We start from the raw sequence: 26917 nt of genomic DNA, 5'->3' as shown, positions 1-26917 counted from the left end.
GAACCCGGCGGATGTAGATGTCAGCTCGGTGACAGGCGTGCCCTGATCCTGGCCATTATGGGCCTGCAATGGAGAATAATTATTCTAATTTGTTTTATTACATTAGCGTGGGTAGGAGGGAAGAAAGGGAGCTTTCTTCGCTGCCTCTCTCATTATTCCTCGGCGAGCACGGCGGGGCCAGCTCCCGGCTCCCGCGCCGGCCCTTCATGGGAATTTTTGGAAAATGATGTCTGTAATGTTCTGACCTTTGCCGTCCCAGCTGCAGCCTCCTCCTCTCTGCAGGGATCCCACACTTGACTCCTTAGCAACCTCCTTTGTGCCTCTGATCTCTCTCCATTTGTCTGTAATAGCCCTTGGCAGCGGGACTTGTTGTTCCTTGGTGGCTGGAAAAGGCAGGAGCCGCCGATGCCAAGGGTTTTGCAGAATCCCTTTCACCCACTGCTCCAGCGCTGCCTTCAGAGCCCCCCAGATGCTGCTGGTGGCTTCTCAGAGGGGCTTTTTGGGGGATTTGATGGAGGGAAACCGCAGCAAATCAAAGGAAGCAAAGTCAACCCCAGGGAGTTCTCCTGCGAGGCTTCCGCCCGTGCGGGGCTTTGTGGTTGTGCTGGCTCTGGTTTGGCTCTGGGCAGGTTCACCTGAGCTCCTGCAGGATCATCTGAGCTCCTTCAGGTTCTCCTGAGCTCCTTCAGGTTCACCTGAGCTCCTTCAGGTTCTCCTGAGCTCCTGCAGGATCACCTGAGCTCCTGCAGGATCATCTGAGCTCCTTCAGGTTCACCTGAGCTCCTGCAGGTTCTCCTGAGCTCCTTCAGGTTCATCTGAGCTCCTTCAGGTTCACCTGAGCTCCTTCAGGTTCACCTGAGCTCCTTCAGGTTCTCCTGGGCTTCTGCAGGATCATCTGAGCTCCTGCAGGTTCACCTGAGCTCCTTCAGGTTCTCCTGGGCTTCTGCAGGATCATCTGAGCTCCTTCAGGTTCTCCTGAGCTCCTTCAGGTTCTCCTGAGCTCCTTCAGGTTCACCTGAGCTTCTGCAGGATCATCTGAGCTCCTTCAGGTTCTCCTGAGCTCCTTCAGGTTCACCTGAGCTCCTGCAGGTTCTCCTGAGCTCCTTCAGGTTCACCTGAGCTCCTTGGGTTGGGACAGAGCTTCAAGCCCATCCTGCCGTGGGCAGGGACACCTCCCACCATCCCAGACTGCTCCCAGCCCCTTCCAGCCCATCCTCAAACCCTTCCTGGAGCACCCTGCTCACTGCTGTGTCCCATGGAAGGAGCAGCAGGAGCCTGAATTCAGTGAGGTTGGTGGGAACATCAGGTGCAGCCCTGGTGCTCCCCTTTGGCTTGTTGCTGTCACAGCTGTGGCACAGGCTGTCCCTGTGTCACCTGTTCCCTGTGGGACACCTGGGATCCAGCTCATCCTCCCTGCACCACAGACCTTGATCCATCAGCAGGGAGGGAGATGGGGAAGCTCTGGGGCTCTGAAGGGGTTTTAGACCCAGCTGAAGTTGGATTCCTCAGATTTAGGTTCTCCAGGAGCCTCTTCCAGCCCTGCCCTGTAATCCTGAAGTGGTTTTATTTTTAGATGTCACCTTGGGAAGCTCCTTCCTCTCCCACACGCTGGGGTCTAAATTAGTCTCAGAATACCCTGGTGAGGCTTTGGCTTTCACAGAGATGGTGAAACCACTTTTCCTGTGGGTAGCAGAGGTGGGAAGTGCACGGAGCTGGGATTTTCCCTGGAAGCTTCCCTTATTTATAGCAGGAGCAAAATGAAAATCTAGAATTTAGTTGGGAACTTTGGGTGGGTTTTTGCCCATCTTTTGTACAGCAAAGACACAGAAAGGTCTTTAAATTGACTCTAAATTTATAACGTGGGTGCCCCATTCCCCACCCTTCCCTCTGGAGCTGGGATCAATAGGGAATTTTGCAGACATAGCTTGAGTCACCAAGCTTTTCCTCAGCTTCCCGTGCTATTGGCCTGTCTGTACCATTTTTTTTCAGAATTAATTTTGGGCTGAAAAAGTCTCAAAGAAGTGCTTTGTTCCTCCTTGACACTCACTCCAGGGAAAAAAGGAAAAAAAGAAAAAAAAATAAGAGGAGAAAAAGGAAAAAAAAAAAGCCGTGGAAAATCTGACATGTGCATTGTAGAGAAAAATCAATAGATAGGGAGGAATATAATTATCCCCCACTCCTGAAGGAATTTTTCAGATATTTTTTGGAACAGTGACTCATATGGGCTTAGGGCTTGAATGACATTTTAATTATTCTGGCTTTTTTTTGCTTTGAATCACCCAAGTACAGCAGGCTGGAAGGGGCACGGTTGGGCACAGCCATCAGGGGCAGATGAAAGGGCCCTGGAAAGGATTTGGTATTGGAGCTGAGCCCTTCCCTCCCCTCAGGTGGGGGCTGGATCCCCCTGGATCTCTGATGGATCCCCCTGGATCCTGTGTTCTGGCATCCTGTGAATATGGGAGCATTTCCCCTGCTCTGGGATTGTTTTATTCCATGTTCAGAGCAGGGCTGGTGTGGGGGCAAAGTGATCAAAGCCAGGAATTGTATTATCCACCATTAAAGTAAATTAAAAAAAAAATTCCTAAATGTCATTTTCCTTGCCATAAATGCTGCTGGATTTAATTCTCCTAAATTAATTAGGGGAGTTTGGAGTTTGGGGCTTTCCAGGTCCAGGCAGGTGCTGCATCTCCCTCCTGCCCCGAGCTCCTCGGCCGTGCCATGCAGGGAGCAAACCTGGCAGGGCAGGAGGAATTGAGCCCATATTTCATTCTGGACCTTAATTCAATCCAGGGGCAACATTTTCTGCTGCTCCTGCTGTAAATTCCTGTGACAAGGACCCCAGGTTCCCCTCCCCAGGCCAGGAGCTCTCATTATCCTGAGGAGTGCCACCAGTGCCCGACCCCGTGTCCCTGCAGCCACCACCAGCAGTGGGAATTTAATAATCCTGGATTCAGAGCGAGGCCACAGAGGTGAAAGGGCCTCTGCTGGTTCACTTGGCCACCTGGTTGCTCGCCTTGAGCTCAGATTTAATTTGTATTCCTGAAAACTTCCCGATTTCCGGCAGCCCCCGGGATGGGCAGAGCCGCCTTGGTGCTCAGGGATCTTTTCCAGCCTCAGCAGCTCCAGGATTCTGTGATTCTCTTCTCCTTTCCTGCCTCTCCTCAGCAGAGCTGAAGCCTCAGCACACAGAGATTTTTCTGTGCACGTTTCTTGGTCCAAATCCTTGGGAAAACTGGAAAACTCAGGTGCCAGTGTGGGAGTGACGTGGCCTCGAAGACAGCTCAGGGTAAAGCTGACTTGAAACCCCTTCACGATGAGAGTGGGAGTTTTTTTATGCTGCAAAACATCTTTGATATGAAGACTTTCCCGTTTGAAAGCTTTCTAGTAAACAAAAAGGGATGAACTGCCTGAGTGAGTCATTGCAGGGAAAATCGGGATTTTCAGGGTGCTGCTTTTCCCCATCCTTGTTTTAATTGGAGTTTTAATTATCCCTGCTGGGTAATAGAGCTTGATAACAGCCCGGAGAAGGCAGGAGGAGGGAAGGTCATCAAGATAACTGTCCTGTTTTAATATTGCAGCATTCCTGCACAGAGCTTCCTCAGTGTGTGCTGGCCCTGCCAGGGCTGGAGCTGCAGCACATCCTGGGAGATGCTATCACCAGATCCTGTAATTTTAGAAAAGCTTTGGAGGGCAGGACAGCCTGGGGAGGGGAGGACGCAGTGGCTGCTGACAGTCAGGGTGTCTTGTCCCTGCTTCAGATTTACTTGCTGAGTAAATCCCTGGAGATAAAACTGCTTTGCCATCCCAGAAATCCTGGGTGATATCACTTTGCATCCCTTTTCTGCCAGGCAGGAGTTCATAAACTCTGCTCTGCCCTGTGCTCTCAGCTGTCAGGCAGATATACAGCCCTGGGAACTGGATATTCCTGGATATCTCTGAGGTCTGGACAGTTTTGGAGGGTCTGTAACTGGAATTTTGAATTTGTTTTGAGCTGCAAATGTGTTGAACTTTATTTAATGCTGCAAGTGAAGATTTGTTTTAGCGTGAGCAGGGAGGTTGGAGCAGAGGAGCCACTGTGGTCTCTTCCAACTTGTTCCAGTTCTGGGAATTTAGATGGAATTCATAAATGCTGGACTCTCCTCCTCTGAGCTCAGATTTTAGCCCTGCAAGGTCACTGATCCCTTCCCTGCTGCAAACGCCAGGAAGCCTCAGGATGCTCCCAGAAACTCCCAGGGTTTCCTCCCGGGGAAGGCAGGACCATCACAATCAGGGCAATGTCAGAGGTACCCCCTAATTGTATGCAGATGACAGAACTGCTTCGGCCTTTTGACTAGTGAAGCTTTCCTCAATTTGGGATATTGTGATCCTAATCAGGGACCTCTCCCGGACATCAAAGCCAGCCTTGATTGCTCGGCTTCCTGCTCCAGCCCATCCCTGCCCAGGTGTCTTTCCTGCTCTGGCCGACTGATTCCTTTCTGCTCTTCGATCTCCGAGGCAAAGAAATTCAATCCCGATATTGCTGCCAGCCCTGCAATGGACCCAGTGGTTTGGAAATGTCCCCTCTCGTTGTTCTGAGCTCCCAGGGCAGGGGATACCTGCTGGCCCAGCCTCTAACCTGAGGTGGGGCAGAGCTGTCAGCGCTGCAGCCAGCTGTGTTTGGGGCTGGCAGCTTCCTTCCCCTGCCCCTCTTTTGTTTCTCTAATTATTTTAATTGCATTTGTGTGTCCCCATCCCTGCTCCGTGTCCCCATCCCCAGCTCTGGGGCTCTGCTCCCTTTTCCACAGGCAGCAGGGGTGGCTTTGCACGAGGGAAACAGTTGGGTTTGGATGTTAAAATTGTGAATCTTGCTGGCTTTTGTGTGTGTTATCCCAGGGACAGAGCCTGGTTTTTCCTATTGCTGCTTCCCAGGGATGCTGGGAGCGATGCCAGGAGCCCTGGGCTGCTCAGACCTGAGCAAAGGCTCAGCTGTGGCTGAGGCTTCTTCCTGGAAGGGGAATTTGGCATATTCCACAAGGATTTATGTCAGATTTTCAGTAACCAGGCAGTGGAATGAGTCAGATCCATTGTGTTCCCTTGGGAACCACAACTGGACCCGGGCTCTGGATGTGCCATGGGTCTCATTCAACCCCTGCAGTTTAACCACAGAAGCTGGCACCTAGAGACACAAAACAAAGTAAAATAAAATAATTGTGACAGTGTTTTTGCCCTTTTTTCCCCAGGGGCTGATTAAAATCCGTGGAGATCGCTGCTGGAGAGAGTTAACTTGCATGGATTATCACTACGAGGTGAGTGATGTGCACACAAAACCTCATTTCTCTTGTCTGCTTTTCTTTTGTAAAATCATTTCCCCCAACCTTTCCTCTCCTGCCAGGCAGCTCTCCATGTTTTCCCTCTTTATCCCAGCCTCTGGCACTCAGGCCATGTCCCTGTGCCAGCTGGGTGATGCTGGTTTTTCCCAACCACAGTCCTAAAAGACCAATTTCTCTCCTTCCCTCCCCTCCCCATCGTGGATCCAGGAGCAAACCTGAGCCTCACTGAGAACTTGCACTGTAAATCTGCTGCAGGGCAGGGAAAGGAGGAAAGAGGAGGTTTTTGTGGTGCTGTTCCTGCTTACACCCCCAAAAAGTGACCATTTGACAGAATCAGAGCATCCCTGTGCTCTCCAACATGCAGAGCAGATCCTTGGCAGTTCAGAACTCTGTGGGTTTATCTCATTGACATCTGTTGCAGTGATTATGTTGCATTTTGATTATAAATTTGGGCTTTTTGCTGGCTCTGGGTTTGTCTCCTCTCTGGTTCCAGAGGCAAAATTGGCTCCCCTTCTCTCCTCACCTCTATTTTTGCATTTGAGTTTTATATAAATGGTGGTAAAAGGGAAAATGCTGCATCCAGTGATGTTCCCAGGGTGAGAAGCTCTGGGTTGGTGAAGGGAATGGTCCTGAAGGAATATTCCCTTCCCTGGATTCACCTCACAGCCACTGCAAGTTTTGATGTCTCTGCTCTGCAATCTGTGGCCATCAAAATTTGGGAATACAAGTCTCATGAGGAAGAGCTGGGAAAGGGGCTCAGCCTGGAGAAAAGGGGGATCAGGAGGAATTTCTGGCTCTGCACAGCTCCTGACAGGAGGGGACAGCCGGGGATGTCGGGCTCTGCTCCCAGGAACAGGGACAGGAGCAGAGGAAACGGCCTCAGGCTGGGCCAGGGCAGGTTTAGATTGGATATTTAGGGAAAATTGCTTCCCTAAAAGGGTGGTCAGGCATTGGAAGGGCTGCCCAGGGCAGTGATGGAGTTTCCATCCCTGGAGGTGACCAAAACCCACGTGGATGTGGCACTTGAGGACATGGTGATGAACATGGCTGGTGTTGCTGTTGTTGATGATCTCAAAAGGCTTTTCCAACTTTAACAATACCATAACTTTGTGAAATAAGGTTTTGCATGTCCAAAAAGCTCTTGATTGCCTTCTCAGCCTTAAATCTCCTTTTCTGTGTCACTCTCATTTACTTTCACTGGGGTTTCCCCTCACTGTGGGGCTGGGCCTGTCCAAAAGCTGCTGCTCCTTGGCTCTCACACAGCACCAAGGATCCAGCTTCACCCCCAGCAAAACCTGGGATGAAAAACCCCTTCAGTGCTGTCGTTCTGATCCTGAGCATGGGGGTGGCTGCAGTAAATTATCCCCTTTTCCAGGCACCTGGCAGCACTTGGGGAAAATGCAGCTCCGAGCCAGCCCGGGCCGGCTCCAGCGCTGACCCCAGCCCACAACAATCAGCCCCAATAATCCCAAATCAATCCCAGCATCAGTCCTGGAGCCCAGAGGGAAAATTGAGACCATTCCTGTCCGATCCATAAGGCAGGATCCCCAGCCTGTGCAAGTAATTGGGACCAGGGGCAGGGGGCAGATCTCGTTATCAATATCAATTATTTTAATCCCCACAAAAGAGGCTGCAAGAAAACGAAAATGAAAGAGGCCAAACTTTGTCCACCAGCAATAATGGAACAAAAATACCTAAAGGCTGGGATTCACCTGCTGATTCCAGCCAGAGGGAAGGGGAGAAAAGGGGGGGCAGCTGAAGAGGGAGGGAGGGAGCTGGGAATCTGCTCGTAATTAGGATGATAAAAGTGGGGATTGGAGCAGGCTGGGGATGGATTTGGGCCAGATGGGTTGTGCTGAGATGTATGTTGGCCACCCCAGCTCTCCTGCTCCAGCACGAGCTGCATCCAAGATCTACATGGGCTCCTGTGCCAAGAGAATTAATGGAAACACATGGCCTCCATCCCTGCCTGGACTATTTATTTGTAGTAGGACCTGCAGCTCTGCCCGTGGAAAAGAACATTTCCACTTTTGTCAGGAGTTGTGGCTGGGACAGCCCAGTGGTGTTATGGTTAATTGGGTCATTTTCCCTTCTTCCTTCCCTTCTGGTGTGCAGGGCCTTCATCCCAGCCTTGCTGGGGCTCTCTGTGTGATTTGGAGAGGGGAATGGCATGCTTGGCACAGGAGGGGGATTTTCCTACCAGCCTGACCCTCCTGGGTCCCTCAGGAGGAGATGGGCTCCAGGAATTCTGGATTCTCTCTGTGGGAGAGAATTCAGGCTCTGCTGGAGCTGGAGAAGGCTTTGCTCAGCACCAGGCACAGCTTTGGCACCTGGAAACTGCCTGGGGATTAATGGTGCCTCTGGGTGCCAGGAGCCCCAGACTCTAATCCCAGCTTGGCAAGACACCACCAGCAGGGAATTTCACCTCCTTCTCCCTGCATTTCTGTGCTGCCCAGGCCAGGGGCTCCAAGGTGAGCACGTGGGTTGCACCTGGAGTGGCTGTGGGATGGGATCCCCATCCCTGTGGTGTCCTGGAGCTTCGTGTGTCCACATCACCGCATCCAAATGGACACAGCTGGGTGGCACCTGGCAGGAGAAGTCCTGGACTCTGCCACCCATGGGTTTGTGTATCCCTTTTTGGGGCTGCTGTTGTTTCACTGTGGTTAGAGGGCTCTTTGCCCTGCAAGGAGTGCCAGGAAAATGGAGTTTTGCCTCAGTGGGAGCTGTTCCTGGTGCAGCTGCTGCAGAGAGAAGCTGCTCTGGGTCTCAGCTCTGCTTGGCATTGTTCACATTTCGGGATTATTCAGATTTGTCTGCTGTGGGCACCAGGCTTGACAAATCCACAAGCCAGGATTGCAGGCTGTGGAGCTGGAATTCTGCTCCCCCAGAGCCTCTGGCATGGATCCCCCAGTGCCTGGGACATCCATCCCCCCTCCCAGGGGAGGCAGAGGCAGCCCCAGGTCCCTGCCTGTGCAAGGAGGGCCATGGCTGAGCGTGTCCCCCTGTCCCTGCCTGCCCCACAGGGATCACTCCCAGAGCCCAGCAGCTCTGGGAGAATCTGCCTTGGAAGGTTCTGAGCACTCCAGGCCATTTCTGGAGCTGGCAGGACATCTCCCAGGTGGGCTGGAGCAGCTTTCAACCCCTCTTAGGAGGCACCAGGTCTGAGCCAGGGTTGGGATGGGGATGGGGGAGCGCCCAGGGCCTCACCATTGCCTTGTTCCAGGATTTATCTGGGAGTGCAGCCTGGCACAGGCACAGCAGAGCAAATCCCCAGGCTGGGAGATCCCAGAGCCCTGCAGAGCTCCCTGTGCCCAGATCTCCTGGCGTGGAGCAGCCCTGGTGGCACAGGCCACCAAACATGGACATTTCTGACCCCAGCCACTCCAGAAGGAGCCCCTGGATGCTGGTGGAAGTGTTGGCAGATAATCCCAGGGGTTTTGGGATGGGCAGGTCCTGCATGGTCTGGTCTCTCCTGTCCCAGCAGGGAGGTGCTCAGGGTGGGATGCAATCCACTGATGCATTTTTCCTCCTGGCTGCCAAATTGCTGCTGCTGCTGCTTTTTAATTCCAGACAGATATCTTGGAAAATTCAGCCACCAACTGGTGGGAACAGCTGTGAGAGCAGCTGCTGGGGCAGGAGCCCTGCTGGGCACCGAATCCAGGCTGAGCTGCTGGACACAGCCACGGGTCCCTCCTGAGAGGCCTCACTGACCTGGCCGAGGACAGGGGGACACGGAGGGGAATGGAGCACCAGGAGGGGCTGGGGGAGCTGGGAAGGGGCTCAGCCTGGAGAAAAGGGGGATCAGAGGGGATTTCTGGCTCTGCACAGCTCCTGACAGGAGGGGACAGCCGGGAGGGTCGGGCTCTGCTCCCAGGAACAGGGACAGGAGCAGAGGGAATGGCCTCAGGCTGGGACAGGGCAGGTTTAGATTGGAAATTTGGGAAAATTCCTTCCCTAAAAGGGTGGTCAGGCATTGGGAGAGCTGCCCAGGGCAGTGATGGAGTTTCCATCCCTGGAGGTGACCAAAACCCACGTGGATGTGGCATTTGAGGACACGGGCCAGTGGTCACTCTGGTGGTGCTGCTGGGAATGGCTGGACTTGATTTCCTTAAAGGCCTTTTCCAAGCTGAATTGATGTTGAGGCAAAAGGATAAAGGGAAAGCAAAACTAAACCCCAGTCCTGGAGCAACAAATCTTGGTCAGAGCTGGAAGTGAGATCCAGGATTTGCTTCCCTGCAGGAGCTCAGGGCGGGTTGGTCACCACAGAGCAGCAAAGTCTGGGGGATTTCACTGAACTCTGCCGAACCCCAGCCCATTTTAGCTCCAAAAGTGTCGCTGCTGTTTCCCCAAGTGTGCTCTGTCCCCAAGACCCTGCACAGCCACAGAGGGCACTCCTGAAGGGACAAATTGTCCCTAATTGCTGTGGAAGCGCTGCTCCCAAGCAGAGGCTGTCAGGCAGAGCTCCAGCCGCAGCTCCTGGAGAAGCTCTGGATGAAGCACAATGGCTTTTGTGCCTAATTAGGCCTTGCTGACTGATAGCTGTGCTGATAAGGGCGATAAGGAAGCTCAAACTGCTCCTTAACTGCCTCTTCATTCCTTTTCTCCCTCCTCTCCCCTGGATTAGACCTCGTTAAGCTTTTCATCCAGCTTTTTCCGAGCCATTATGAAACGAAAAGTAAATAATATTTAGCAATCTGTTGGGATGAATCAGAAAATGAGCTGCTTTTATGAGCCCGGATGGCTCGGGGTGGGCTTCGTTCCAACAGTTTGCATGGCTGGAAGGGAAAATGTTCCTAGCAGGGAAAGCAGGTGCTCAGATTTCGTGCTGGAAATTCTAAAGTTGCAAATTCAGACGAGGGAAGTGGTGCTGAATTAAACAGAAAACAATAATTATTAAAGGAAGCCACCGTGGAAATAATTTTGGGGATCTTTTTGTTGGTAACATTAATAATTAGATTATAAAATATTTATGGAGCATCCTAAGTTTACAGTGCTTGGATCTGAGCCAGAGCCTCAGCACCCTCAGAGGGAAGGATTCCTTCCTAAATTTAATTAAATGCAGAATAATTTGTGTCCCTGCTCCTTCCCTCGTGCAGGGTGTGAGCTTGGAGAGGCTTTTGCCGGTGGATTTTGCTGGTTCCAGCTCAGGGCTGTGTCTGAGCCTGGCACAAGAGGCAGCCTGGATGTGAGGAGCTTTCCCAGATCTCCCCAGAAGTGATTTCAAGGCTTTGTGGAGGTCCAGCAGGGCTCAGGGTGAGCTGGACACGTGGCTGTGAGCTCAGGGCCACTTCTGGGAACTGACCATGGGATTTGGAGCCTGGAACAGGAAAATTCATCCTCTGCAAGCTGTGTTTCCATGAAAACAGGAGGGACAGGAGCTGTGCTCCATCTCTGCCCTCGTGGGACAGCTCTGTGCAGGAACCAAAGCTGCTGTTGATGAGTTCTGGGTAAGGAGAGCAAGGAGGGAGCAAAGCTCTGCCCGTGGGGGGCTGTAAATGCAATTTATTTCCATCTCCTGGGGCAAAAGCAAACTGCTCTTTGAGTCCAGGTGACTGATAGCAAAGGAAGAACACTCTGGTGCTCAGCTGGTTTATTTTTTTCCTTTCCCATTTGGTCAGAAGTTTTGAGAACTGACCTTTCCAGAGGCAGAATTGCAAAACCACTTGTCTTTATTCCCATGTCTCGAAGGGCTGCTCTGGGGGCATTGGAAGCTGAGGATTTGGGGCTCTCTGCTGGGTTTTGGGGAGTTCCATGAGGCTGGAGGAAGGGCCAGGGGCTGAGCTGGCCTGGGATCAAGGAAATAATGAGATCCATCATAGGGTAAGTGCTTGGAGCAATAATATTGGCAGATAAATGTCAGCAGGACATCAAAAGCTTATTAGGCTGTGTCTGGACTTTGTATGGGGCTGTGCAAGGAGACCTTGATCTCAGAGAGCTTTCCAGACGAGTCCCAGGTCTCTGACGTGGATTCAAGGGATCTTGGAGTGCAGTTTGGTGGAAAGGTTTGTTTTTCCCAAGGCTGGCTTGGCTCTGCTCTCCTGGAGGTGCCCATCACTTGAAAAAAGAGGGAGCAAATGCTTTAGGAGTGGGGTTTGGGCCTGGCTTGGAGGATCTGCCGTGCTGGGTTTGCCCAGGTCGGGTTTGCTGGCAGATATTCAGGGATATCTCTTCCAGCTGAGCCCTTCTGGATTCCCAGGGCTTGGAAGTGCTGCAGAAAATGAGGGCTGAGCTCTCTGAGCCCTCAGTTCCCAGAAGTGAAACCACCCTGGTGGAGCTGCAGTCTGAGGAGACAGAATGATAAATACTGACAGTGATGCCCAGTTAGGCCAGGTTTAAAAAGTGGGAAGGAATTCCGGGGCTTGTGCCCTCACAGGATGTGCTGGAAGGATGAAGGTGATTTACAGCGCTGGCCTGAGGCAGAACAAAAGCAGATTGATGCAGGGATCTGCTGGGGGGTGTTTTATTCCCAGCAGAGCAGGCAGGGAAGCAGCTTTCCAGAGGCAGGTCCTGGTTGGGAGCAGGGCTTTGCTGACAGGCAGGGCTGGAGCTGGAGCTGCCTCGTGTTCCACGAGCATCAAACGTGGCACACGGGTGGGAAGTGAGGTCCCAACTCCCCAAATCAGCATCAGTTCTGTGTCCAGGGGGACCAGGATCCTGGCAGGAATTCAGGAGAAAGGGGGAGGAGTGTCTGCTCAAAGAGAATTATCAAAATAAGAGGTGGAGCTGCCAGTCAGCATCAGAAAACAGCCCCAGCTTCTCTGGGTTGAGGAGGCCACGGCCTGCTGGAGGAGATGGGATGGAGGCAGTGCTGAGGGAGAAATCACCCAGAGGAAAATCGTGCAGGAACCTCTACATGGAGTGCCAGGGCACAGGGAATGGCTGCCCACTGCCAGAGGGCAGGGCTGGATGGAAATTGGGAAGGAATTCCTGGCTGTGAGCATGGGGAGGGGCTGGGATGGAATTCCCTGAGAAGCTGTGGCTGCTCCTGGATCCTTGGAAGTGTCCCAGGCCAGGCTGGAGCACCCTGGGACAGTGGAAGGTGTCCCTGCCATGGCAGAGGAGGCACTGGAGGAGCTTTAAGGTCCCTTCCAACCCAAACCATTCCAGAATTCCAAGTAAATTCTAAGTTCCAGTGATGATCCCACCCAGACATGGCTTCCACGGGCACTGGAGCACCAGGACTGGGGCAGGATTTCATTTCTCTCTTTGCTGCAGTTCAGATCTGCTTTTCTCCCTGTGACTCTTCACCAAAAGCATCTGTATTTACTCAAAAACACCTTCTGGGCTCCCCCCTTTGCCCCTGGAGCAGGTGGGTGGCACCTGCCCCTGGTTCCCTCAGCTTTCCATGATTCCCAGCAACACCAGGAGAAACCAGGGAAGGTTTCATGGACATTTCCCCCCAGGGGAGCTTTGTGTGGTGAGGGTTTGGGGTGTGGGATCAGCAGCAGAGCTGTCACTCACCCTGCATTGGGAATATGCCAATCCCCTTTCCAGCAGTAACACAATTCCTCTTCCTGGATTCTTTGCTGTTTTTCTTACGGATTTGTTTTAAGCCTGGTGAAAGCTTCCTGTACACCTATTGGATTTCATCTCTTCCTCACACTCTCCCACTGTTCCCAACTCGTTTGCAGACCACCCAGGACCCTCCTCACTTCCCTTAAACATTCCCTTTTCCTCCCCCCTCCACGCATTTGGTCTGATTCAATCCTAATCAGATTAATCCTCACAACAGCCACTCCAGCAGCTCTGCCCCTGCAGTGGCTCCTGTCCTCCCTGGGCTCCTCCAGGGGCAGGAATGTTGGATCCCATCCCATCCCTGAGCTCCCAGGCCCCTGGGGAATGGTGCACTGCTCCTGGAACGTACAGGGCCCAGGAGGTTTGGCAGCTCAGAAGATAACACAGGCAAGGCTCTGGTAATTATTTAAATGATGGATTTCTGAGCCTGTTAATGGGGTGTTTTAAGAAATGCACAAAGAGAAGGAAGGTGACAAACTTTGATGCTTTCTGGAAGGCAGAAATGAGAGGGGGAAGTGGCAGAAGAGCATTTTCAGGTCTTTAGAAGTAACATGGAATGGTTTGGGTTGGAAGGGACATTAAAGCCCGTTCAGTTCCAAACCCCTTCCACTATCCCAGGGTCCTCCAGCCTGGCCTTGGACACTTCCAGGGGCAGCCACAGCTGCTCTGGGAATCTGGGATCTCCCCACCCTCTCAGGGAAGGTCTTTTTACCAGGTCTGGTTCTCCTGGTGCTTTAGGGAACGGAAAGGCCCAGGGGCCTCCTGGGGTGATGTTGGCAGCTCCTTGATGTCTACAAAGATTCTTGGTCCTCATCCTCCAGCCTTGGGACCTCCAGACCTTGCCCAGAGCCCTCATCCTGGTGTATCCACCTCTGGATTCTCCCAGTGGGAACCTCTGGATCCACCTCTGGATTCTCCCAATGGGAACCTCTGGATCCACCTCTGGATTCTCCCAATGAGAACTTCTGGATCAATCTCTGGATTCTCCCAATGGGAACTTCTGGATCAATCTCTGGATTCTCCCAGTGGGAATCTCTGGATCTGCCTCTGGATTCTCCCAGTGAGAACCTCTGGATTCTCCCAAGGAGAATCTCTGGATCCACCTCTGAATCCACCTCTGGATTCTCCCATTGGGAACCTCTGGATCCACCTCTGGATTCTCCCTATGGTCAGAACTAATCACCATGAGCATGAGTAGAGGAATTTCCTCTCATCCTTCCTGGCGCTTAGGGACATTAGATAATCTCTTTAGGGACATTAAATCATCTCTTTCCTGGTCTCCTCCTCAGCAGGTGCAGTTTAAGGAGAGTTGTTTTTCCCATCCATCCCCACCTTTCTCAGTGTTTGTAGGGAATTTTCCCTCATTGCAGGTCCCTTGCCTCAGCTCTGCTGGAGGAGCTGCATTCCCCGTGGTGGACAGGGGTGCACATCCCTCCTTTTCCTCCTCCAGTCTCTTTTTGGGATTTTCTTTTGGGAGTGAATGTAATGACCAATCCCAGTTCTCTGGGTAACATTCCTGGCACAGATTCCAGAGAAGCTGTGGCTGCCCCATCCTTGGAAGTGCCCAAGGCCAGGCTGGAGCTTGGAGCAGCCTGGGATAGTGAAAGGTGTTGGGGTTGAACTGGATGAGTTTAAGGCCCTCTCCAGCCCATTCCATGATAATATTTTTTGTCGTGCACCAAAGGTTTCAAGCTCAGCTGGAATTTTTATTCCCCCAGAATAAAACAGGACCAGGCCAGGAGAAAATCCCACCATGGGCAGAACTTTAAAAACAGCTGAGCCCTTCCCTTTATTTGCATGGCTCCAATTTCCAGGTGATTTCTGCCATACAATTCCCATATTTCTCCATGCAATTCCCTGTGGTTTCAGCCTCTCCATGTGAGACAGAACTTGACTGGAAGTGCAGCTCACAGGTTGTGTCACTGCAGTGATCAGCTCAGATGGCCCGAGCCAATTCCCAGGCGCATCTCCTTCCTTCCCAGAGATCAGGAAGAATTCCACATTTCTCCCCGTTTTTTCCATCTTCTGAGCGCTCCAGCTCTCACAGCAAGCCCTTGTAGCTCTGGAAAAAAGAACAATCCAGGGTTGGGGGGTGCAGGAACGAGTTAATTTGAAGTCTCTGCCGTGGTGTTTTGCTCCAAAGTCGTGTGCGCCAAACTGACCTTTAATCTTGGAATATAAATCACTTTCCAGTCCTATTATTTCTAAAATCCTACAGGCTTGCGAATGCACAAAAGAAGCCTTTGTCTCTTATTAATTTAATTTATAGGTTAAAGTTTCACATCAGTGGCAAGCACAAGCTGATTTACTGTGCACTGCAGGAATTGCTGTTCTGGGAAGCGCAGCGTTTGCTCCGCTGCCTCCAAACAGGGATGTGTAATTAGGAGCTTCTGTAATTAGATATAATGTCAGATAATTTGCTTATCGTTTTTGGAATGCATTCTCCAGAAAAGATGGGAGGGGATCTCAGGGTGGATTAGTTCTTTCAAGCCTAAAAACTCCCCAGATCAGTAAAATCATGTGTGGAGCCATCCAGTCATCTCCTGTATGATGTCATTTGTGCTGCAACAAAAACCAGCCACTCTGGGGATAAAATTCACATAAAAGCAGGAGGGAGCCTTTTCCCACCAGTTTAAAACAGGACACCCTTTCCTGTTTGTTTTGGTTTTTGTTTTTTGTTGTTTTTTTCTTTTTTTTTTTTTTAATTTGGAATTTTTAATTATTTTGAAGCTGTGAAATCCCTTTGTGGAGTAACATTGGTTTCTCTTCCCATCCTTAGGAGTATTCCCATTTTCAGACCCATTTCTTCCACTTCCTGGGATTTCTAGTTATGGAATTTTATAAGCAAGTTTTCTAGTCTGCCTCCAAATAGCTCAAGACAAAGAAATGAAACTTTTTCCTAACCCTGCTGTCATTCCCCATTCCAAGGGAAAATCTTTGACTCCTCCAAGCTCTCTCCAGAGGCTTTTCCCTCTTGACCAATTTACACGGAAAATAGGGATTGTGACTTGCTGCCCTTGCCAAGATCGTGGAAATATCTGTATTAAAAATGGCATTTCTCTTCCTTCTGCCCAGGAATTCACTGATCTGTGTTTTCCAAGGATCAGATCCTTCCTGCTCCCTCTCAGTCTCAGTGGAAGGGCTTTTCTGGCCTCAGCATAACCAGGACATGTGACAGGACTGAGCTGGATTGTGTCCAGTTAGCCCAGGACAAGATTGGATTTCCCACTGCCATGGTGGGTCCCTCTGAGGGGAGCACAGGCTGGGCAGGCTCTGCAGTCCATCCATGGATTTGTGGGTTCTGGGATGAGGTGAGGGAGTGCCCACCTTTCCCCAGAGCTGCCCTGGGCCCTGCTGGGGTTTCCCATCAGCTGCTGAGGGCAGGGAATGAAAGCTTGGTGGGGCAAGCAAGGGACTTGGAATTAAAGCTTGGTGGGACTTGGAATTAAAGCTCGGTGGGACCTGGAATTAAAGCTTGGTGGGACTTGGAATTAAAGCTTGGTGGGACTTGGAATTAAAGCTCGGTGGGACTTGGAATTAAAGCTTGGTGGGACTTGGAATTAAAGCTCGGTGGGACCTGGAATTAAAGCTTGGTGGGACTTGGAATTAAAGCTCGGTGGGACTTGGTGGGAGCAGGATTTCTTATCCCAGAGCAAATGTGAGCCATGAACTCCCCTTACCTGAGAAAGGAGAGCTCCTGGGGTCCTGCTGCTGGTTCTGTTCTCCTCCCAGTGCAATATTCCACACTGCTGGGGAGTTGGGACCAAAATTCCTTCTCCACCCTCTTCTCCCTCAGGAACATTTCTGCTGTTATAACTCACGGGTGTCAGGCCACCCCTGCTCATGCAGAGGAGGGAGTGGGGAGTCCTCAACCAGCAACTGCTGGAGCCCCTGAAGGTCCTGCTAGGCCACACTGAGGTCACCCCAAAGCTTCTCCTCTCCAGGTGAACAATCCCAGCTCTCCATCCCTCTGATCATACTGGAGCCTCCTCTGGACTGGCTCCAGCAGCTCCAGGTCCTTCCCCATGCAGGTGGGGTCTCACCTGAGCAGGGCAGAGGGGTAAAACCCCCTCCCTGATCCCTGTCACCTGCTGGAGGTGTCCCCATGGAGGTGGCCCTGCTCCACGTGGGATCCCTCAGGGTTGGTAAATCCTTAGGGCAGGAGCTGCCATGAGCAGTTTGTGAGCAGCTCACAGTGGAAACCATGGGATGTGTTATCCTTGGCCCCGAGGCAAAGAGGGGAATATTTTAATTCCAGGAGTTAATTACAATTTGAGCAGCCTGTGGGAGCTTGGCAGGTGATGTGAGACCCCGTCCTGCTCTGATCTCAGCTGAAGGATTGGGAAGAGCAGCACAGATGTGGGAATCCAACAGCAGCAGGAACGGCCTGGGAATGTCTCTGGGCTCTTTGTGTTGCTCTTTAATGATTTTTAGTGTAGGTGCCACACTTTTAAGTTGCTAAAAATCATCACAAAGGGTTTTTCCAGCAGCTCCAGCAGGAGTTCCCCGTGGGCAGGGAGCAGGGTGGATCCTGAGCTCTCCAGGTGTCTTCCCTCCCCTCTCCCCCAGCAGTTGTGTTGGTAAATGGAGCTGCTGGACACTTCCCTCCCTTTGAGCACTGAACCTGAACTCCCTGAGTGCACAGGGACTGACAGGGGAGCTCCAGGAACTCTTGGCTGTGCCAGGAGAAGGGGAAGGGTAACTCAGGCACAGCCATCAGAGGCAGGTCTCAGAGCCAGTCAAACCTGCCTTTCCTCATGGAACTTTGGGGTCCTACTGCAGACAGGAACTGGATTTGGGACTTGCAGAGATTAAAGTTCAGGTGCTGGTGCCTCTCCAGATTCCTGCACCCCATAGGCAGGGACAGCTCCCACTGTCCCAGGCGGCTCCAAGCCCTGTCCAGCCTGGCCTTGGGCACTGCCAGGGATCCACAGCTGCTCTGGGCACCTGTGCCAGGGCCTGCCCTCCCTGCCAGCCAGGAATTCCTGCCCAAAATCCCATCCATTCCTGCCCTCTGGAAGATTAAACCCATTTATCCCAGGCTTTGCTCTGTTTAGTGTCTGTATTTGTATCCTGTAGGAATTTTTGGGTCTCACTCCCCTTCCAAGCTGGAAGAGCTGAAGAGTGACCCAGAGGAGCAGGGATCTCCTTCACTCCTGGCTCAGCACCATCTCCTGTTTATCCTCCAGGGATGAATCCAGGATTCCTGTCCTGTGCTCCTGCCAGGCTGCAGCATCTCCCTCCCAGAGCCCTGTTTTGGGCAAGAATTCAGGATTTTAGTGGGATTGCCTCAACATCTCCTATGGAATGGGTTTAACTGCCAGTCAGGATGTTCCTGACTTCTCCTGGGTGTCTGATGTTTCCTCTCCTCCAGGATTTATCTGTCGCCTGCACAGGGCTGGGCTTTCTGGGGGAGCCCTCTGGAATTCCTGGCTGTTCCTCTGGCACTTTGCTTCCATTTGCACCCTGGACTGAAGGAAAAGTTCCCTTCAGGCTAGGACTGGATGGGTTTCACACTCTCCTCTGTGGAGGCACAAAGGGGCTGCCTTTACATGGGTAAAGGCTGGGAGGTGATGCTGCAGGCAGGGGAATTTTGGGATGCATTGCATGTTTTAGGGAGAACATGGCAATAAAACAGGACAAAAACTCCTGAAATACTGGAAATGCAGGGATGAATGGGATGATAAATCCCAGGAATCTGCACCTGCAGTGGTGTTTGCAGGGAGCCAGTGGGGCCAGGGGGTCAGGGCTGCCCCTGCTCCAGAGGCTGCATGGATTCTCCACTCCATGGAACCTCTCACTGCTGATCTTCACTCACATCTCTGTACCAGACTCAGGATTCTTTTGTGCTGCTGGTTAAAGGTGGTGACCAAAACGTGGTGAAACCCCTTTGGTTTTTAATTCAAATTTAGCCAGATCCTCATGGAGAATTTTAGATTTGCCTTTCCCTGAGTTGTCCCAGGAGCTCCTTGGCACATCCAGGAGCCTTTTATTGCATTTTTGGCACCAATCCCTGTGGTTTTTGTGGCAGGAGAGCCCTTTGTAGGGTGTGCTGTGACATTCCTGGACTAAACCCTTATTTATCCATACTCTGAAGTATTTCCCTGGAGATTTTTAGTCCACCTCCTTTTTTAGGGCCTGCTGGAGATTCCAGGCAGGAATTTTTGCAGTGGATGAATAGGGAATAAAATTATTTAAATTTGTTTCTCCTGCTGTAACAGAAGAGCTGCCTTTGATCCCAAAAAACAGAGAATTAACTTTTTTAGATCTCCTCCTTCTTTTACTCTGGTCCTTCCTTCATCCTTGGATCTCATTGCCACTTCCCAAGTCCTGGTTTTCTGAAGATGATCCTCACTTTTCCAGCTGGCAGATTTGAGCCCAAGGTGATTCCAGACCTTGGGTTTCTGCCCTGCAGTTTGTGCCATGGTTTGGGAAAGGGAATAAGGAAAATCAAATCCCAGGAGCTGGGTTTGGGTGTGGAACCAGGAGTTTCCACAGTGCCTGATGTGGTCATGAAGGTGCCAGCCCATGGGAATATTGGATTTTTATCCAAATATTTGACTTTTAGCCAAAATTTGCTCTCCTAAAAGTATCTTGGGAAGAATTCCTTGCTGGGAATTTTCTTCATCCCAGTCCTGATCATGCCATGGGTGTGTCAGAGTTACAGGTGTCAGTGGGCAGTAATTTACTCATCATTTAATATTCCACATTTTTAATGGTTTTGTGACTTTGGAGAGCCCAAAACTATTAAAAATTAGAAACCACCCAGAGCTCCTGGATTCCTGATTTTTGTCATTGTAACCCATTAGGGAAACTTGCTGCAGGACTTGCTTTACCTGTTGAAAGAATTTATTGTAGAAGATATTGAGAGCTTTGTCCTGTTTGGTTCACAGATTTCTTGGGATAAATCACATCCATGTTCCAGGACCACGGATGTGGGGCTGTGACAGCAGCTGGTTTTGATAAACTCCAAAATGTCCCTCTCAAGTAAAAGCAACACAAATTTCACCAAGCAATTCCACATCGGCCTTTTCATTCCCTTCCCTCCAAGCTCGAATTTGATTTTATTGCTTGAGATTTAGCAGAAATTTAATACTTTATCTCCTTGTGAACCATCCCTCCCAGGCCCAGCATTCCTCTGGCTGGATTTGGGGTTCCAAGCACGGCTGATCTTTTGCCAAATTGAAGTTGCTCCGTGCCCGAGTTTCAGGATGGTTTAAACTTTTGAAGTTTGCCCAAAAATGTGCTTTATGTTGAGCTGTCTGGCTGGAGAGGCCTCTCCTTTCCCATTTTTTTGTTTAAAGCAGCTTTTGGAGAGCCCAAAAACATCAGGAGTTGCTCCTCTCCCCAAATTCCAGGCTGGGCTTGCGGCAGGATTTGCTCATTCCATGGGGATCCAAGGCTTATCTTTATGGGAATAAAAGAATTTTGAGTGTCTCTGTGGTTCCCAGCTGAGCATTCCCTCTGCTCTGCAGTGGGGTTTGGGGTATTCCCCTTTTTCCAGTGACAGGAATTCCATCAGCAGCTCTGCTGTCAGAAACCCTCCCGTGTGGGAGAGCTGTGACACTCCAGGACAGAGTTTTTGTGGATGTTGGTGCACAAAATCTCAGGATTGTGGGGTTAAAACCAAATCCGTGCTGCTGGAGAGGGAAAACCTGGCACAGGTGGGAGGGGACAGGGCTTGGAGGGGCTGTGGGGTGGCTGAAACCCCAGAAATGCTGAGGTGCCAGTGGAAGCGTGGTGGGGCAGGGATGTTGATGTGGGATGAGGAGGAGGAGGAGGATGCAGGGCTGGAGGAACCAGGAATTTCATCTCTCGTGGCTTTGGCACGGTGTGTCCACAAGGGAGAGAGAGCTGGGAAGGCTTTGGGGCTGTCAGAGCCTGCAGGAGCTGCCCCAGGAGCTCCTCCTGGGTGGGATCAGATCCCAGAGCATCTTTGATGCCTTGAGAGGCTGCCTGGAACAGAGGCTGGGCAGAGTTTAGGAATAAAGCAGGGATTTATTAAAAGGCCTCAAAGGATTCACCTTGGGCAGTGCAAGGGCCTGGCTGTGGCTACACCCAAGATGGACAATGGGTCAGGAGTTATGGTCACACTTTGCTAAGTTTTGGTCCATTTCCATATTGGGTTCATTGTCCAATTCCAGCTCAGGTGATGCAGTCCCACCCTCCCAGACTGCTCTCCTCCATTCCCTGTTGTTTGCACTTTTTGGGGCCTGGAGCTGCAGCGGTGTCCTTGGTTCTGGGGCTGGAAAAGGAAAAGGATTGTTCTGTGTGACTGAGCTGTGAGGAGAACTGCTGACACTTTGTATGGAGTTCAGAGTCATGGACCAATGCAGTGCAGAACCTGGGAAATAGGAAAGCTCAGACTGAAGGCATCAGAGCTCCTGGCTTAGGGTGGCTCTGGGAGAGCCATCCCAGCCCTGGAGGATCCCAAACCCTCCCTCTGGGACAGGGAGAGGCCTCTGCTGGCTTTTGTTGTGCTAAACCAGGGATTTGTGGAAAACTGGCTGCTTCTCAGTTTCTTTGGAGGCTTCATGTTGGTCTTCTCCTTGCAAAGAGCTTCTGGGTTGCAGAAGTTGGTTTGTGAGAGGCAAACTCTTCTCCGGCAACTCAAACCATGAATTTATTTTTTATTATCCAACATTGCTTGATCCTGGTCTTTCAGACACCACCCCATGGAGTTCCCCCCTGGATGTAAAAGCTGTGGACACAAACTCTTGCCTTTAGGGTTTATTTCCAGCCCCAGGGTGCTCAGGGAATGTCCTTTGTTCCTTTAAATTAAATGGGGCCGTTTCTGCGGCAGGCCCTGGGCTGTGGGAGGTTTGGGGTGGGTGGAAGAATGTCCCCATTATTCCCTGGCCCTCGTGGCTGCTCCCTGTCCTTTGCAGGCACAGGAGGAGGAGGGAGCAAGGCCTTCACCCCAAAGTTACCGAGGTGTTGTCACATTTTTGAGGAGTTTGGCTCTGCTGTGACCGTCCCCAGCTCCCCATGGGCAGGCTGGCAGCAGCTCTGACCGTGCTGGGTTTGGTGAATTATTTTCATGTGGAAATCTGTGTTGGGATGTAGAAACAACAGCTTTTCCCTTTTCAGTTAAAAAAAGAAACAACCCACAGCGTTGTTTATTCCTGTGGTTTTTGTCCAGGAACTCTGGGCATCTCCTGCCCCAACGCAGTGGCTGAGGCAGCAAATCTTTTGTAATAAAACAGGATTTTTTCTGCTTTGTTATCTGAATTAATTCCGTTTTTAGCGCTTTTCCATTTTCCACTTGCATTTCCGTTGCCTGGAGGATTTGGATGGATATTCCAGTGGAAATATCTGTCTGTGCCTGTGGAAGGGGGTTGGAATGGGATGAGCTTTAACCATTCCAACCAAACCATGCCATGGTTTGTGCAATGTCCCTGTGGCTGGCACTGGGATGATCCGATTAGGGAGCAGTGCTGGGACTCCCAAGGGCAGGACAAGCCTTTCCACGTGGGCTGAGCTGGCAGGAAAGCCATTGTAAAGCCGTTGTAAAGCCATTGTAAAGCCATTGTAAAGCCATTAAAGGTGTCACGCTTCTTATCTGCTTTTTGTTTATTAAAAAAAAAAAAAAAAGAAAGAAAAAAAAAAAGAGAGAGGCTACAAATAAAGCTGTGTCACGAGATCCCCCTGGTAATTGAGGGGCCGAAATTAATTAGCCATGGTGAATGTTCTGCATGGCTCCCTCTCCCTCGGAAGAAGGAGCCCTTTGTGCATCCCAGCCAAAGGCAGGAGCTGCACATGGAGTACCTGAGGGCATCACGGGGCCTTCTCCTCCCTCTCCTCTTTTCACACTCCTCCTCCCCAGCCCCTGCCTGTCCTTTCCAATCCTTTGGGTTGGTCAGGATTTCCTGACAGCCCTTTTCAGCCTGGCTTCCTCTCCAGCTCCCTCCCAAACCCTCCCCAGCGGTTGGGGTCACCTCTCCTGTAGGGTTTTGAACTGCAGGGGTGGTGCCCAGGTTTTGGCAGGCTCAGGTGGAGCTGGGTGCTCCCAGCATAGGGTGGCATTGTTGGCATTGTCCTGGGCGGGACCAGCACCTGGATTTGATGCTCCTCCTGGTTCCTTCCAGCTCAGGAGATCTTAGGATTCTCTTTGGGTTTCTCTCTTGTGCTGCTTAACTTGGGGTTTATTGGTTATTCTTTTAGATTTGGTTTTTGTAGTCAATTCAGTCTTTTTTCTGTAAGGATTTGCACTGTTCTGCTCTTTATCTGCTGACTGAGCTCTGGCTTTTGGGTGCTGCTGGAGCAGCTCTGAATGTCTCTAGAGTTGGGATTTTCTGCCTTTTTATTATTGAGTCTCTTCCATTTTATTTTTTTTTCATGGCAAATTCAAGCTTACAGACAGTGGCTTTTACACACAGTTGTATATAGAATTTGTATAGCAATTCATATTTTTGTGTATAGAATTAGAGGATTTATATTGCAATTAATATCTTTATATATAGAATTAGAGGATTTATATTGCAATTCATATTTTTGTATATAGAATTAGAGGATTTATATTGCAACTCATATCTTTGTACATAGAATTAGAGGATTTATATTGCAATTCATATTTTTGTATATAGAATTAGAGAATTTATATTGCAATTCATATTTTTGTATATAGAATTAGGGCATTTATATTGCAATTCATATTTTTGTATATAGAATTAGAGCATTTATATTGCAATTCATATTTTTGTATATAGAATTAGAGCATTTATATTGCAATTCATATTTTTGTATATAGAATTAGGGCATTTATATTGCAATTCATATTTTTGTATATAGAATTAGAGAATTTATATTGCAATTCATATTTTTGTATATAGAATTAGAGGATTTATATTGCAACTCATATTTTTGTATATAGAATTAGAGCATTTATATTGCAATTCATATTTTTGTATCTAGAATTAGAGCATTTATATTGCAATTCATATTTTTGTATATAGAATTAGAGGATTTATATTGCAATTCATATTTTTAAATTGGAATTTCAAATAATCAGCAGCAGATTCCAGGCCTTTTTAGCTTCCACATTTAATTTGTGCTTCCAGGCCCTGGCTCTGCCCACAGGAGGTTTCCCCCAAAAGCTCCCCCATGTCCAGGTGGGTCAGAGCTCTGGAGCAGAGCTGCTGGCAGAGGAGGAATGTGTCCATTTGGGATAAATGGTGTGGGAAGTGTGTTGGGGGCAGTAATCCCCAGCTGTCCCTGATCCCTGAGGAATTAAACCTGGATCCCAGACTGGGATGTGCCCGTTCCCTGCCAGGGAGCAGCTGAGCTCTGGGGGAGCATTCCCAAGGGCTGGGCATCCTGTGGGGGCATCCCCCTCTTTCCAAGGGATCTCTGCTCCTCCAGAGCTGATGGGAAACCCTAAAGCTCTGACTGGGCTTTCATTTTCTTACCTGCCTGGAGATTCCACTGGGCTTTAGGGAAGGAGGGAGAGGAAGGGCTGGGTTTGACTCCTGGGGGGGTTAAAACCCTAAAAAATCTTAAATCAAATGTGATACATCCAGTGGGATAAATCCAGTAGGATAAATCCAGTGGGATAAATCCAGTGGGATGAATCTAGTGGGAAAAATTCAGTGTGATAAATCTAGTGGGATAAATCTAGTGGGATAAATCCAGTGGGATAAATCTAGTGGGGTAAATCCAGTAGGAAAAATTCAGTGTGATGAATCTAGTGGGATGAATCTAGTGGGATAAATCTAGTGGGATAAATCCAGTGGGATAAATCCAGTGGGATAAATTCAGTGGGATAAATCCAGTGGGATGAATCTAGTGGGATAAATCCAGTGGGATAAATCCAGTGGGATGAATCCAGTGGGATAAATTCAGTGGGATAAATTCAGTGGGATAAATTTAGTGGGATAAATCCAATGGGATAAATCCAGTGGAATAAATTCAGTGGGATAAATCCAGTGGGATAAATCCAGTAGGAAAAATTCAGTGTGATAAATCTAGTGGGATTAATCTAGTGGGATAAATCCAATGGGATAAGTCCAATGGGATAAATCCAGTGGGATAAATTCAGTGGGATAAATCCAATAGGATAAATCCAGTGGGATAAATTTAGTGGGATAAATTCAGTGGGATAAATCCAATGGGACCTATCCCCCCCAAAGCTGGAGCAATCTGGGAGCTGCCTCTGACCTGCTCCAGTTGGAATTCCCACCCCATTCCTCTCCCTCCTTCCCTTTTGGTGCTTTTGGGGCCATGGAAGCCGGGGCTGCTCAGTGTGAGCAGAGCTGATTCCCGTGCCCAGCCCAGGCTAATTAAACTCCACCTCCTGACACTTGGGCTGGGGCAACTGCACTGAAGTCAGGCTTAAATCCACCCCCAGCCAGGCCTGGCATTGGAGACATATTTCATAGGGCAGTAACGAGCCCAAATTCCAGGTATTCCTCTTCCCTGCAAACACGCCGTTCACGCAAGGAAATTAAAGCCAGCACCGTGCATGCTGAGGGGGCTTTTATTTGGGTTTTGTGTTTGAAAAACAACAACAAAAAAACCCTCACAACCCTCTCAGGCTGTTAAAGTTTGTGCATGATTGATTTTGGGATTAAAAGAGCAATTTTTTTTTTTTAATTTTCTTTTTTTTTTTTTCATTTTTGCCACATTTCAAATCATCCAGGGAGACTTTTCCACCCCAGGAGCGGGGTGTGTGTTATCCCAGATTTAATTGTGGAGCCTGGGTGTGTGCAAAGTGTTCCTGAAGGTAATTGGATGAGGGTCACTGCCTGCCCTGAGATATATGGGCACAGTAATCAGAGAATAATTTCGACCCAGGTTGGAGTTGCCAGTAAAAGTTGTAAAAGTTAATTTTATAGGGGCTGGGACAAAATATGAGCGAGAGCAGGTTCGGGGTTCTGGTGTATTTGCTTTGTCTGGTGACGTTTTTATGATGTTTTATTATTATTATTTGTGTTTTAAATGCAATTTGGGGCAGAGGGGAGGGAGGGCTGAGCTGATTAGCAGCGTGTGCAGATGGATCAGGCACAGGAGGAGGAATTCAGCACTGACAGGAGCTGCCCTGGGCACCACCAGAATTAAGTTGTGGGGTGATTTATTTATTTTTACCATCGAGTTCTTCCCCTTGATCTCCAGCAAGGAGCAAAGCCCATTCTGAGGGTATTAAACAAGTGGCTTTTCATATTCCTGAGTGGGTGAAATCTTCCAAAGCCCTGTCCTGGCTGAGGCCTGCAGGCACAGAGGCAGGGATGGAATCATTCAGGTTGGGAAGGACCAAGATGATGGAGCCCAACCTTGGGACAGGGCTCAGGGAGTGGAGCAATCCCATTCTGGGATCTCTGCAGGGCCAGGAGCATTCAGCTGGGCTGGAGCTCCATCACATCTGCCACAGGAGGTCATTTCTGTCAGTCCTTCCTTCACCTGCCCCCAAAAATATCCCACTGGGCATTTTCCATTTGTATTAATGCATAGAAACCCACTCTCACTGGGGGGAAATTGCTTCCATTTATATTCTTATTTCAGCTGAAATCAGAGAATCCTGGAGTGGTTTGGGCTGGGAGGGACTTTTAAAGGCCAGAATTTATTTTTTTGTTTGACTGAAGTGAGATACAACAGTATTTCTTGTAAATCCTCAGTGTGAGGACGCTTCCCTTGCTGTTGAAAATTCCCTTATCAAACATTCATGATGTGGTTCTTGGGGGAGAAAGGGAAATATTGATTATTCCCAACACCAGCCTTTGCAGAGTTTCTTTTAAAAAATACTGAGCTTAATTATTCCAAGTAGGAAAAATATTTGCATTATTAAAAACATCTGCATCCAGCTGAGATTGCTCTTATCAAGAGAAACCTTAATTGCTTCTGACTGACGAAGTGAATGTTTATTCAAATCTGCCTTTATGTTGACGATCTTGCTAATTAAGCCCTTTATTTTATTTAGACAATTATGTCTAAACAACTGGGGAGTTACAGTAGCTCTAATTGGGCTTTTATTTTCTTACCTGCTTGGAGGAGATTCCACAGGGCTTTAGGGAAGGAGGGAGAGGAAGGGCTGGGTTTGACTCCTGGGGGATTTAAAACCCCAAACTGATCAACTCCCAGTTCCTCTTTCTGTCTGTGAA

The 26917-nt window shown here is 49.8% G+C and overlaps 1 protein-coding gene across 3 annotated transcripts in view; it reads left to right on the top strand.

Annotated features, from left to right (window-relative positions):
* The window catches only part of LMF1 (lipase maturation factor 1), a 141390-nt gene that overhangs the window by 50225 nt on the left and 64248 nt on the right, over positions 1–26917 (top strand). For all 3 annotated transcript variants that reach the window (XM_054643805.2, XM_077186901.1, XM_077186900.1), the window contains exon 5: positions 5220–5285. In XM_054643805.2, the coding sequence (XP_054499780.2) occupies positions 5220–5285 (66 nt within the window). The remainder of the gene's footprint in view (positions 1–5219; positions 5286–26917) is intronic.

Source organism: Agelaius phoeniceus, chromosome 16, assembly GCF_051311805.1.
Source record: "Agelaius phoeniceus isolate bAgePho1 chromosome 16, bAgePho1.hap1, whole genome shotgun sequence".
Classification (NCBI taxonomy): Eukaryota; Metazoa; Chordata; class Aves; order Passeriformes; family Icteridae; genus Agelaius; species Agelaius phoeniceus.
This window is presented reverse-complemented; position numbering and strand designations above follow the sequence as displayed.